The sequence below is a fragment of the Ctenopharyngodon idella genome, chromosome 2 (assembly GCF_019924925.1).
Source record: "Ctenopharyngodon idella isolate HZGC_01 chromosome 2, HZGC01, whole genome shotgun sequence".
In the NCBI taxonomy this organism is placed as follows: domain Eukaryota; kingdom Metazoa; phylum Chordata; class Actinopteri; order Cypriniformes; family Xenocyprididae; genus Ctenopharyngodon; species Ctenopharyngodon idella.
The window spans coordinates 435128-448764 of NC_067221.1; the positions used below are offsets into that span (position 1 = coordinate 435128).

General features: G+C 43.7%; 4 protein-coding genes across 5 annotated transcripts in view; 3 read left to right on the plus strand and 1 right to left on the minus strand.

Annotated features, from left to right (window-relative positions):
- Positions 1-13637, plus strand: part of LOC127505046 (ovarian cancer G-protein coupled receptor 1-like) — a 120551-nt gene that overhangs the window by 23130 nt on the left and 83784 nt on the right. The gene's annotated exons all lie outside the window — the stretch shown is intronic.
- Positions 1-13637, plus strand: part of LOC127505019 (G-protein coupled receptor 4-like) — a 104696-nt gene that overhangs the window by 7363 nt on the left and 83696 nt on the right. The gene's annotated exons all lie outside the window — the stretch shown is intronic.
- znf830 (zinc finger protein 830) lies at positions 1001-3557 on the plus strand. Its single transcript, XM_051880230.1, has 2 exons — positions 1001-1400; positions 2212-3557. The coding sequence occupies exons 1-2, from the start codon at positions 1043-1045 to the stop codon at positions 2862-2864; spliced, it is 1011 nt and encodes a 336-aa protein (XP_051736190.1). The 5' UTR covers positions 1001-1042; the 3' UTR covers positions 2865-3557.
- Positions 4113-12871, minus strand: efcab14 (EF-hand calcium binding domain 14). 2 transcript variants are annotated; one of them, XM_051880217.1, is made up of 10 exons: positions 12166-12871; positions 10198-10343; positions 9587-9732; positions 9199-9297; positions 9002-9112; positions 8356-8403; positions 6580-6735; positions 6402-6447; positions 6242-6331; positions 4113-5249 (listed from the first exon to the last, which is right to left on the minus strand). In XM_051880217.1, exons 1-10 carry the CDS (start codon positions 12342-12344, stop codon positions 5140-5142), a joined length of 1131 nt encoding a protein of 376 aa, XP_051736177.1. In that variant the 5' UTR covers positions 12345-12871; the 3' UTR covers positions 4113-5139. The 2 variants fall into 2 exon arrangements, with proteins under 2 accessions (XP_051736177.1, XP_051736169.1); XM_051880209.1 differs by having other exon boundaries at positions 6402-6450.

The window sequence follows — 13637 nt, forward strand, 5'->3', positions numbered from 1 at the left end:
ATTTGGTAAGGGCAAAATGACAAGCCCATATGAGTCATACTGATGAGTGGAGTAGACTGTCCCATCACAAACAAACCTCTGAACAGGTGAGTGTTTGAGCGGAGGTTACTGGAATAGGATATTGTGGAAGATCAGAGGAGTATCACAGGAGAATCTGGAGAATGTTAGATGTATTGCAGTAATACTGCATTTGTACTCCAGTAAAACTTCACACATAGCCTATTGCAATATTGCAGTTTTTTCGTGTCCAAAAAAGTGCATTTTTCTATATCTAACAAAAACTGTAGTATTACTTCTAAAAAACTGCAGCAATCTTTTGTGAGGGAGAGCACATGGTGAGTCTCTGACTGGCTATACATACACATATATATGACCAGGAGCGTTTAGTTTTCAGCCTTTCATCAGTACTGGAGCCCATCAAAACAGTGTGCCCATGATTTATACTCTTTTTCTAAGACTGTTATAAGTTTATATAAATCATCATTACTTGCAGTACTGAGTTGTTAGCAGAGCTGCTCCATCGTTGCAAACAATAAAAGACATCTGTGACTTTTGTTTCATAAAAAAAAGAGAGACCCTGCATCCCAATGTGCATACTATCCACCCTATCCGCCCTAAATAGTATCGAACATTACTAATGTGACATACTATTTAGGATGGATAGAATGCACACGCAGGCAGAGCGAGCACAGCCGGAGTCACGTGCTACTTGTTACTTTTCTCAGCGCTGATCAGGACGGACCAATCGCGTTTGTGATTACTGGATCAGCTTGACCCTTTTCCCACTCCTCTTCAACACTGAGGATGATGATTTATTTAATTTATATCATCTATTTACTTTATTTAAACATTTTATAGACTTTGAGGCAGATATGGTACAGGTTTTTATGAACTACATGCAAACGCTCACATTTTGAATGTATAAATGTTTGCAGAGATTTGACCGCAGATGATTGAAGGCTTATAGCGCCTCCTGGAGGTCGAGCTCCAAACAGAGCGTCGCCCGAGAATCACGTCATTTTCCCGCGACGAGCCTGCGAAGATGGCTTCGTTACAGAAGGGGAAGAAAGTGGTAAATCAAGACGATTTACGGCGGTTAATGAGGGAGAAGAAGCGATCGACGGAGCGAGAGAAGCGCGTGGAATCGCCGTACGCCAAATACAACAGTGTGGGTCAGCTGAGCTGCGCGCTGTGTAACGCGCCGGTCAAATCCGCGCTGCTGTGGCAGACTCATGTGCTGGGAAAACAACACAAGGACAGAGTCAGCGAGCTGAAGAACAGAGACAGCACACCGACACCAGCTCCTTCATCCTCCTCCTCATCCTCAGCGCTGAAGAGAGGCGCGCCGGAGCCCGTGTGCTCTTCATCAGGGAAGAGAGCCAAGAGTCACATCGCTGCAGGTGCGACACCATCACAACAACATCGCATTTATACTGTACATTCATTCCTTTATTCAATAACACGAGCGTCACAGTCTTTAGGGTGACCGCTATAAGTTACTGTATATCCACATTTATACGTTTTACAGACGCTTTTATCCAAAGCGACATACAAGTGATAAACACGAGAAGTTTCAGACATGGTTAGATTCAGATGCTGGAACAGGGAAATAGTGAGAGTAGAGAAGGTTTTCCCAGCAAGATGTAGTTAAAGTCTCCATAAAATCAATTTAAGAGGAATATTATAGTATTTATTATAAATGATTTATTTGTCCACATTATTTTCTTTAATCAGAATAACTTGTCTGGACAGATTTAGGAAGATCATTCACCAGCAAGGAACAGCACTAGTTTTCATTTACACGTATGAAGTGTATATCAGTTTAATACTCACTTCGGCGGCTGTTTTCACCAGTGTTTTGATCTGTATTGGTCAGTTCAGCACTGGATTCAGGTGTAAACGGTCCGAGACGCTGTTCAGATGTTTCTGTCCAGCAGGTGAAAACACTTCATCTCATCACAGATCATGTTCACACTGCACTTAAATTCAGTTCACTTCTCCGTGTTTAATCCTGTTCTGTTCACACACAGTTCGGCCATATAACTGAATTAACCACATTTACAAACACTACAGTCTGTACGAGGCCTTTAATAACTCCATAAACTGGAGCGCTATATGAGTGACGGAGGTTCTGATCAGACATCTTTAAGGTGATTGACCCGTGTGTGTGTGTGTGTGTGTGTGTGTGTGTGTGTGTGTGTGTGTGCACAGGTGCAGCCGCGGGGCAGCCGGAGCAGACAGCCGTATCTTCCCGTCCGTCTGCAGGTCTCGGGCTCCTCACTGGACATTATGATGATGATGATGATGAAGACACCAGCAGTGCAGCTCCAGCTGAGGAGCCGGTCCCGGCTGCCGGCCTCCCCGCAGATTTCTTCGACAGCAGCGTCTCCGCCGTGCCGCCAGCCGTCTCTCACTCCGGCTCCGTGTCTAAAGCCGAGGATGGGGACGAGACGGCGCAGGAGAAGAAGGACAACACAGCCGAAGCTTTACCCGAGGGCTTCTTCGACGATCCGGTGCGCGACGCTAAAGTGCGTAACGTGGACACACCCCGAGATCACATGGACCGCGAGTGGGAGGAGTTCCAGAAGGAGATGCGGCAGGTGAACAGCGCGTCCGACGCCATCGTGGCTGAAGACGACGAGGAAGGACGGCTGGAGCGGCAGATCGACGAGATCGACGAGCAGATCCAGTGCTTTCGGCGCGTGGAGGTTCTACGCGCCAAACAGGAGGTTGTGAAGAGCGCGCTAAGGAGAGAGAGACGGCAGCGAGACGAGCCGCGGTCGGCCGGCAGCGAGGAGGAGGACGAGGAAGAGCTGATGCACGTGCTGACGCAGGACTGGAGGGCCAAAGGAGCGCTCGCGTGATCAAAGACACCTTTACCTGCTGAAGACGTTTCCTGTAAAACTCATTTCTGACCTGATTTAATTCTCCTGAAGTGATGATGATGTGCGTTAATACAGAGACTAATTAAATCAAAACACGGTGTGAACTTTCTGTAAAGCAGAGCAGCTTCAGAGGAGTTTGGACATGTTTGATTGTTCTCCGATTCCTGCAGAAATCTATAATAATCCTCTGATGTCCTACAGTTAGTGTCAGTTTTGTTTAACCCATATTCAAAATACACATCTTTACACGACTCATGATGTTTGTTTAATACCGCAATGCCTGATAAAAGCAGACTAGAGCAGATGATAGGATAGTTCACAGAGACGATATAAACAATCGAGCAGTTGAGATTTCTGCTGTGCAACGAATGTTAAGGCAGGAGATAAATATATAATCTCTGAACCCGTTCAGCTGCACACAATTAGAAGATCATTTGCGATGTACAGATTTCTCATCTGGAAGAGAGGCATACGCACGTTCATTCTCTGAGTCACACATACACAGATTTGAGAAATGATCGTAAGATCAAATGTAGGATGTTTTCTACGCCACATTTTATAAAAGAAACCCCTGGAGCAGAGGAAGATTGTGAAGTTTCAGGCTGTAGGTTTGCGTCTGTACAGTCTTGTATAAAAAGGTTTATATAGCACTAAATAAAATGATCCACGTTCCTCCTCTGTGATGATGATTACAGCGTTCATGAGAGGCCAGACCGTTGATGAGGAGAGAGTTGAAATTAATACGAGGCCTGTCAGGCAGTGATGAAGAGATGATCATATTGGGCTGATATGAGCTCTTATAATCACTCTTATTTATTGGGCCTGCAGAAAAAGAACGTTTGAATACCAATACATTTATTTGCATCTGTTAACACTCTCTTGTGATACACAGAAGGTTCTAATGATGGAATATTTTTCACTTTGACTAGAAATTGTCTATATCAGTTTTTTAAACTATCAATCTGAGCTAGTGTTCAATCATTAGGGGTTTTTCTCCATCACATGGCCTAAAGGCCATTTCATCTAATCAAATAAACACAGTAAAAGCTTCATGTGTTGTAAAAGCAAGTGGAAAACTCACTTTTACTTCTTGTTCTAAAACATGGCAAGCAATAAGCAGTACAGCCGAAACACATACGAGATGATATTTCTGATTCTGACGAACAACAGCGTCTCGAGATCTACACGAGCTTCTCGACGCTCACCGATCAAGAGACAGACGGACACTTCATTAAAATCAGCTTTTATTCATGTTACATTAAAGAGAACATGCAGTGCAAACTCACCATGTACAGATGCCATCATCATCATCATCTTCCTACTGCTTAAAATTAGTTTCTGACATAGAAATGTCCAATTCTACAATATTTACACCTTTTATAAAGCAACAGCAGAGTCTGTGAGACTTTATTTTCAAGCGACTGGAGAAGAACAAAACTAAAGCAGCGTCTGTGAGGCCTTCAGTCTGCAGACACACGCATACACACTCATACAAACACACTGCACACACACATTTATACAAACACACACTCGTGCAGAAAAACCACGCACTCAACACTCACACACACTCAGTGCATGAGGAATCAAAGAGACACACAACACACACACACACACACACCATTGTGCTGAACGTACTTTAAATTAAAACCTACATCTGATCAAACAAGTAGCTGAGTGCATGGATTATATCATAAATATGTGATTACATCCACTAAAAGCAATCATATGGATCATATTATTGCTAATCTGACAGTTTAAAACACTCTTCATTTGCCCTCAGTTCATACAGAGACAGATACTTGAGTAAATACGTAAGAGTGAATCTCACTAAATCACGTCCAGGTTCAGCAGAAGTCAAGGGAGTTTGTCAGAGGAAATAAACATGTGACAGTGAATGCTGAAAACACTGAATGCCTCATTAATGCATCAGATCTTCTGATGGGCGTCTGCGATTGTTTCATCCTCATGACTGTAATAATTTACTGCATTATACTGGAAAACAAAGACTTATTTAAATCAGCAGTACAACAAAAACTAGCATGTTTGATTTTGGGCAGATTCAGGGTAAAATACAGTGAAGAACACACTCATGCTCTCTGACACACTGGATCTGATCCTGACAGGACTGAGATTCACTCTTATCTGAGATGAAAGTGTGTGAAACAGAGCTGAGCGTCAGGTGATCAATCCTGTCAGTCACATGAAGGATTTCGAGCTACTTCACAGAAACCAAACACTCGGAGCGAGTCTGAGGTCAGTTGCGGTGGATCAGCGGCTCCTCCGGCGGGTCCGTCTGGTCCCGGTCCGACCCGAACACCTCCTGCAGGCCCGGAGCCGGACGGTCCCGCAGCTGCTGCTCCACATCTGACAGCAAGAGCACAAGATTCAGACGCCATCGCAGCGCTAGTGTTCGGCTGAACGAGCGCGGGTCACCTTTAACCCCAGAATCAACAGAGAAACTGACATAACACAGACTTCCTCACGGCCATCTAGAGATTCTGAGGGGAACCATGAGCTGGACATTTCAGGCTAGATATAAAAATAAAGAAATGTATCCCAGGGTTCAGACACATTTTTACCAATATTTCCATGACTTTTGAGGCAAATATTCATGACGTACTGTTTCAGATCCATGTTCAAATTTACCACAGCATATCTTAAAGAGGACCTGTAATGCTGTTTACAGTCCTGATGTAGTTTTTGTGCTCTACTAGAACAGGTTTTCCTGCTTGAATGTTGATTATTTTCCTCATATTCTCCATTGTTCAGCTCCTCTCTTCCCAGTCTGTCAGTAACGCTCTGTTTACTTCCTGTCTCTATCAAGCCCCTCCTTCTGAAAAGCACAGTGTGCTCTGATTGGTCAGCTGGAGCAGTGTGTTGTGATTGGTGTCTGGGAAATGTCCCGCCCCTTACCATAACCGCCAGTTTCAACACACTACTAACTAATTCAACCAGGCCCCGCCCCTTTATTCTGCGCATGAATTATTTAAATGAGGAATATTGTGAAGAAAACTCAAGATGGAGGCGTTTCAGGAGTTCAGAAACACTGACACTGATATAGAGAAGAACTGGAACTTTTTCATGCTCAAACAGCAACATTACACACTGAAGAAAGATGGGAAACATGGGAAAAAGCAGAGTAGATCCTCTTTAAAGCTGCGACTCTGCCAGATGTTCTCCACGCAGAGAATGGTCTAGAATTTATATTTTTAGTCTCCATGACTTTGTATATGTAATTTTGATGAGTGTAGTATATTTACACACGTCACTTCCAGTGTCACTCCTTCAGTGGACGTCTGTGAAGTGTAAAGTAGCATGTGACGCAGTAACTATGACAACACGAGCAGCTTATGCACCTGTCACAGACTCGGTCCTGCTGGAGGGCGCCGGTCCTCTTCTGAACCGTCTGCGGGACACAGACCTGGGGCGGCGGGGCGGGGGGGAACCTGAAACACACAGGCTCGTGATCAGGCCGTCGGTCAGCGTTAACTCAAGCGTGAATGAACTGATACACACCTGCGTCTGCGGCCGTCTGGAGCTGAGGACCGGCAGGAGCTGTCCACTGCTGAGAGAGAGAGAGAGAGAGAGAGAGAGAGAGTGTGAGAGTGAGAGTGTGAGAGAGAGAGAGCGAGCTGAGGAATGATCGGCATGTGTGTGAGAGTGTGTATGTGTGTGTGTGTGTGTGTGATCTCACCGTGTCACCTGACTCGCTCCGCTCCAGCACAGACACCCAGCGGCTCAGGTTGGACAGCATGAAGTGGACGCTCTGGATCTGCTCACGGCACCAGGACTGATGGAGCAGCAGAGAGCCGTTCACCTCGCTCACACCGTCCTGAAGATCCTGCACGTCCTGCCACATCAGCATCACACACAACTGCATTATGGGTAAAGCCAGCACAGGCCTGACGTGTGTCAGACACCGTGTCCTAACCTGACTCCAGCGACAGGCAGTTTCACGAGTTCACACTTAATAATAGAGTAAGAGAGTGTGTATTTGGCGTACTGTCGAGGAACACTGTTGAGTCGGCTACATATATACACACACCTCTCGTGCTGATTGGACAGATCGTTTGAATGTGCTCCTCCCGAAATTTGTTAATAGAACATCTTTCGTCTGTCCAAACCAGACGCGACGCGACTACAAGACTGGACAAAATAAATAACAAATCATAGTCTCTGCAAGTGCGATCACAGCCAATCACAGACATGTGTTGAGCGTGTGAACACAATGGCCAATCAGAGGCGTTTAAGTTGATCATGGCTCAGAGCGTGCGATCACTGAGGTGATTGACAGCTGCGCTCATCATTTCTGTATGAATCCTGTGTTTGGAGAGGCACAACAGTCAAGTCTGAATCTCTCGTTTGTGCGCGCTCTTTCACAACACGTGCCAGATCCATCATGTGTTTGGTGAGTGGGCGGCAGTGAGCGTTTACACTAAACATGCGACGGGTCACATGACGTGATCAGATCACAGCACATTCTGAAGCCCGTCCACCTGTGAACACCTTCAAACGTCTGTAATGAGTGAGAGCAGGTGCGTCTAACACAACTCTACTCTCAGCTGGACAGAATCGTGAACATTTCTATTCTGGCGTCACCATCGCCCGGTTCATGCGGGAGGAAGTCCATTCCTGATGAACACCAATGAACATGACTTTTTGTCAACTGTTTATCATGTGTTAGATGTAATGATTTAAGAAAAGTTTCTTTATTTTGGAAGTGTTTAAAGTATCGTATGGTGAGATCAGTATCGTGACACAAGTGTATCGTCACACCGCTGTGCTTATATTGTTTTAAAGCAATGTTTACTTATTTGAAGGTCACATGCTAATGTTTTAATGTAATATTTACTTATATTAATATTATTAGTATCAACCATTAACTTATTACCGTGACCCTACAGGAGACGAGGAGTTTGGAGAATGGATGGAGAGAATTCATTTATTTTTTAATAATCATGTTTTTGAGTAGTGAAGGAGTGTGTTCCAGTAGTTTCTGCTGGAGCGCTGACGCTGTAGTGGTGCTGAATCTCCTCATAACACCAGCAGTGTGTCTGAACTCGATCTGATGGATAAGCAGTGTTAACTGAACATGTTAATGTTGACAGTGATGTCATGTATCAAGACGCTCAATCAGATGGTTCTCTTCTTTCAAAATCACACACACACCGCAGTTTTAAGATGGTTTGCGAGTCTCGTTTGGTGTCCGTCACACATCAGTGTTTACACATCAGATGTGAGGCATCTATATCCAGTTGTCATCTTTTCCCCCCAATATAAAAAAAGATTATGATAAGCAATTTCTGTAGTTCTGAAGCTGACAATGAATCGTGAAAAGGATCTGTTCAACTCAACTAATCTCATCACGATCAATTCAGACTGCAGAATCACACAACTCGGCTGAATATGACTTCATATGCTGTGGATAACAACCAGTTCTCAGGTGTGTGTGTGTGTGTGTGTGTGTTACCTGTTTAAGTGCTGCCCAGCTGCTGTCGTTCACTGGTTTCCCTCCGTTCTTTATGGTCAGAAAGTAAAGACAGGCCATGTAAAACAAGGACAACATCAACACAATCACTCTTACCACACATCAGAAGAGCAGCAGACACTGATATGAGGCACACTTCAAACATCAAAACAACTAACATGTTCTCAAGTAACGATATAAAATAGTGTTGATTTTGGCCACTATGTTTCCTAAAGGCAGCGTCATTATATTTGTTCTCGAGTACGAGAGACTCTTTAAAGGGATTATTCACCCGAAAATAATCATTCTGTCCTCGTTTATCCTCATGTCACTCAAACCTGCATGACCTTCCTGCTTCAGATGAGCACAACAGAAGGTATATTTTAAAGAATGTTGGGAAACAAACAGTTTTGGTGAGCAATGACTTCCATTGTACTGAGAAAAACACTTCTGATAATATCTTCTGTTTGTGTTTGGCTGAAGGAAGTCAGTCACACAGGTTTGGAAAGGGCGAGTAAATGACGACTGAAGGATGGTTTAACAGCGTCTCTGATTTAAACACAGAGTTGGATGGTGAATTCTGTCGAAAACTGTCCTGAGATGTTGACAGTGTAAGCGTGTGGTTTCCCTCCGTTCTTGATGGTCGTACCGTGCTGTCCTTCAGCTGATCTGCTCCTGTTCTTCTCTCTTCCACGACAGTCTGTATCAAGGTGACGTCGTGCTGGAGGCTGGTGACGGTGCTGCCGATGGAAGCCACGCTCTACACACACACACACACACACACACAGAACGCTGTGAGACATGTCTCTTTACATGCGCTGGAGATCCAGATGAACAGCAGCAAACCTTCTGCAGCTCCTCCACGCTCCTGGGAAGAGCGATGAGGTCTGACGCGGATTTGATGTTGGCCTTCAGATGATTGACGGCAGAATCCAGAGCGCTGAGCTGCAGGAGACACACACATCGGTCACATGTGCTGATCAATGTGCTCTGAGACGCCTTGAGAAGAGCTTGGGATCTTTAAACATGTGGCCTGTCACGATTATTAATGATCGTCATCATTCCTTCTAATCATAATTATTCGAGATAAACACAATAATTGTGTAGTTTAAATTTCAATAACATTCTACCATTCAATTACTACAAACACATTAGGCAGAAAACAGAATGAAATAGTTAATCAGTTATTAGTATGAGAGTTAATGATGTTCATCCGCTGACACGCGTCACTCACCTTCTGATTGACCTCCGTCAGGTTGGACCAGAGTCGGGCCAGGCCTCGCTCTCCGCTCTCCATGTCGTCCAGCTTCATCTGTTTGGCCTTCAGCTCTTCACTGAGCTTCAGGATCTCATGTGACGACAGCTTCTGGCTGCTCTCCACTGTCACACATCAACAACAACCATCACTGTCACTGACCAGGACAACAGGAAACACTGTTCACACTCCTGTTCACGTCTGAGGTGGGACAGACTAACAGAAACGTTCTCTCAGAGTTATGAACAAACGTTAGTAGAACCTTTCGTTCAAATAATCTGGTCTTTAATAATGTTCTCAAAACGTTAACACAAAAACAATCTTTTAGTTGGAAGTTAGTTAGGTGTTTGTTACAGAACATAACAACAATAACATTTTCATAACAATGCGAACGTTAGCAAAACATTCTTAGAACATATTTTTTGTTAGCCTGCTCTATATGAAGGTGTTTGATGAATGTGAGTGAATGATGGCATGGAGATTATGAAGACCGAGCTGTATTTCTCTAATAACGTGAATGAAGGAATGGTTGAGCATCAGTGCAGGACTCTGATCTCGTGTGTGTGTCGTGCGGTCGGATGAGGACGTACTGGTGCGGATCTTCTCCTTCATGGAGTCCAGGTCCTCTTTGAGGGCGATCTGCATCCAGATGAGTCCGGCGCAGGCCATGACGCACGCGGCCAGCAGGATGAAGACACACAGCGGGTAACAGAGCGAGCAGCACTGCACTGAGCTCCTGCAGCACACACACACACACACACACACACACACACAGCAGTGCATTACAGCACATAAACAAACCCACCATTGTCATTACATGCTTCCTCTGGGATAAAAGATCTGTTTTCCTTTGCAGAAGCTTTAAGTTTATCACCAGCGAGTTCATTTCAACTCAGTCTTCAGTGTTTTATGTGGCAGCAGCTGTAACGTGTCCTGATCGGCCTGCCGTAGTTTACTTCACTGTAACCAGCTGTTTCTCATGAAGAGCTTTCACTTTAAAGGATTAGTTCACTTTCAAATGAAAATTAGCCCAGGCTTTACTCACCCTCAAGCCATCGTAGGTTTAAATGACTTTCAAACCTCTTTCCGTATTCAAGAACTTTTTTCGTAAGTTGAATATGGAAGGCGGTCTGGCGGAAGCTAAATATTTTACTTCATAACTTGTTAAATATGCCGTTATAAAGCCCGGATGCGTCAGGATATTTATTAATATTTCTCAGATTGTGTTCATCAGAAAGAAGAAAGTCATATACACCTATGGCTTGAGGGGGAGTAAAGCTTGGGCTAATTTTCATTTGAAAGTGAACTAATCCTTTAATTATTCTAGTTAATCACTGTGCCGTAATGTGTCACTGACACGGAGTGTGTTTACCTGCACACTCATACTGAGATTAACATGAATGTTGATTAAACTTTACCTCATGTAAACACAATATTTCAATCAAATTGATGCGATTAAGTTCATTATAGCAACCAAAATCGCAGTAAAATATGTGCCATATGCTGATTTTACGGACAATATGTCAAGACTTCAATGGTATCTCCTGAACTCTGACCGAAGTGACGAACACTGATGATATTAATAATCAAAGAAGGCATTATTGGGCTGCTGAAGAAACTGAGTTCATGTTTACAATGTTGCATGACATGAATGTAATGCAGTATTGATGACTGAAAACACTGAAATTAAGGCATTTTAGACACATCCCCAAAAAAATCCAATACATCCACAGAAATGTGTTTTGCATGTGACGTCAGTAGATTAAAACAGTGGCCAGTAACACCGACTGTATGCGAGTTCGTGCATATGTGAATAATGTGGTAAAAATAACCACACTTCAAATCAGAATAATGAAAATCACATGTAAACAGGAGTGAAGAGTAAACATCTTACTGACATGAACTCCTTACTCTGATTACTGAGACAATCACATCATGTAAACAGTCAGCATTAGCAGCAACACTTTCTTTTACTTCCTCAATAAAACAGGTCATGTGACTGAGGAATGATCACCTGTGTGTGTAGATCTGTATGTGCCACAGCTTTAAATGAAACACATGCAGCTCTCGCGACTGTAACCTGTGCAGAATCTACAGAGGATCATGGCTGAAAGAATGGATCATAAAATGTCATAGTTTATTCAGTCCTGCCCTGATGAAGCTCCTGCACATCACAGATATGGACATATAGTCCAGAACAGACACTAATAACTGCTGAGGAGCTTCATCTTCTGTGGATCTTCAGATTTCTCTGAAGCTGCTCCTGTTCATCCTTTGGTTCTCCAGCATCTTCTGTATGATGTTCAGATCCACTGACACTGAGGGACTGATGCTCAGGAAGGAAACATGATGTGAAGCTTCTCGACAGCATCAGTTATTATTGTCTCTTGTGGACTAGATGTCAATCTGTCACGTGAAAGAGCTTCATCAGGGCAGGACTTCATAAAAATGCGATGTTTACAACCCTCTGCAGATTCACTCAACTGTATAAAGCTTTTCTATGGAACGATCAGTACGGACTGATCGTCCGTCAGAACCGAAGTGAAACACACACTCACTTCCCGAACAGGCCGGTCCGGCCGCCGCTGAACTCCTGCTCGTCAGACCCGGACTCGGACTCGCTCTCGGGCGGCTCGGTCCGCAGCAGCCGGTGTTTGCTCTTCCTCCTGCTGCTGTCGCTCAGGCCGATCAGCGCGTTCAGCTCTTTCCTCTTCTTCATCTTCTTCTGAGGGCTCATCGCGTCACACACCGACCCGCTCGAGCTTCAGCGACCCTGATGGTCAGCCGGTGTGTTTGGACTCACATCCACCGGTCAGCCTTCACCTCTCAGAGAAACGGCGGAAGGCGGATTAACTCTTTATTCCCGAACGCTTGAGGAGCCCCGAGCATTAGCATTAGCTTTAGCTCAGTGTGAAACAGGCGATAACGCGCTGTCCATGATATTAAACGCGCTTTTTCACAGAACTGCCTCAAGTTCACTAAATTATCATGCTGTAATTGCTATGCTGTAGTAAGAAATAATCGCCGAATATCGTTATAACGTTTATAATAGTGCGCGCGGCGACGCTAAGGAAATCATTCAGTAGTTTGACTAAACCTCTCGTGTGTCGAGTCTAAATCTAATGTCATAACACAAATATTCACATTACATATATGTATTATAGTTTAAGAATCAGAGCAGATCTGTCTTTTTCTCTTCAGAATGAACATATGATAATCCATCCGATCTTGACAGGAAGTGATTCTGATTGGAGGAACACAAGACGGCGTGGTAATAGGCGACTGAAGTCATCAGACGGTAACGGTCTCGTCCTCCAGGCGGCGCTCTAGCCACCTTTCCAGAGATCGTATTATTGTAAGGAGATAAGAGGGTCTAGCTCTAACCCCGTTCACACCGCCAGCGACTTTATCGCTGAATGTCGCTAGTCTCTGTACTGTGAAGTTCCTAGTGCAGTCGCTCTAATATCATTGGTAGACTGCACGTCTGATCATATCTATAGAAAATGCAATCACAAATGATATATAAAACTTAGAAATCATTCTAATTTGACTAGGAAGTAGGTTTAAAATAATTAAAAGTAACCTTCTGCTCTTGTAGAGTGTTGTGACTGCAGAGCTCAGTGCATTAAATCATTAACTAGATTAATGATCGTTCTATCAACAAATTAAACTCACTCATACTGTCAAAAATACTAAAACATCATTCAAATTTGATAAATAATCAATTTACTTGTCCCTAATAATGAACACAATGCAGGGGAAACTGTAATATGAACTGCAGCAGTGCTAAACTGCTCACAGCATCATATAATTAACAACACAAACTATCAATGTATGAATCAAACTCACAAGATTGCCGACAGTTTCTTTTCCACGCAGTGTGTATATATATATAGTTATATATCAAATGGTTTTCAGAGGAGCGTAAAAGACAGTGTTTAATTAAAGCTGAAGATGTGTGTTTTTGAATCATGGAGGTCCATCTTATATGCACTGTGTGTCAGTTTTTGAGCCAGATGTTTAATTTTAT

Coding starts and splice junctions, on each gene's coding strand:
- znf830 (XM_051880230.1), top strand. CDS start 1,043: ATGGCTTCGTTACAGAAGGGGAAGAAAGTGGTAAATCAAGACGATTTA. Junction 1,401..2,211: donor CAAGAGTCACATCGCTGCAG/GTGCGACACCAT, acceptor GTGTGTGCACAG/GTGCAGCCGCGGGGCAGCCG.
- efcab14 (XM_051880209.1), bottom strand. CDS start 12,344: ATGAGCCCTCAGAAGAAGATGAAGAAGAGGAAAGAGCTGAACGCGCTG. Junction 6,736..8,355: donor GCTGGGCAGCACTTAAACAG/GTAACACACACA, acceptor CTGATGTGGCAG/GACGTGCAGGATCTTCAGGA. Junction 6,332..6,401: donor CCAGACGGCCGCAGACGCAG/GTGTGTATCAGT, acceptor TGTGTGTTTCAG/GTTCCCCCCCGCCCCGCCGC.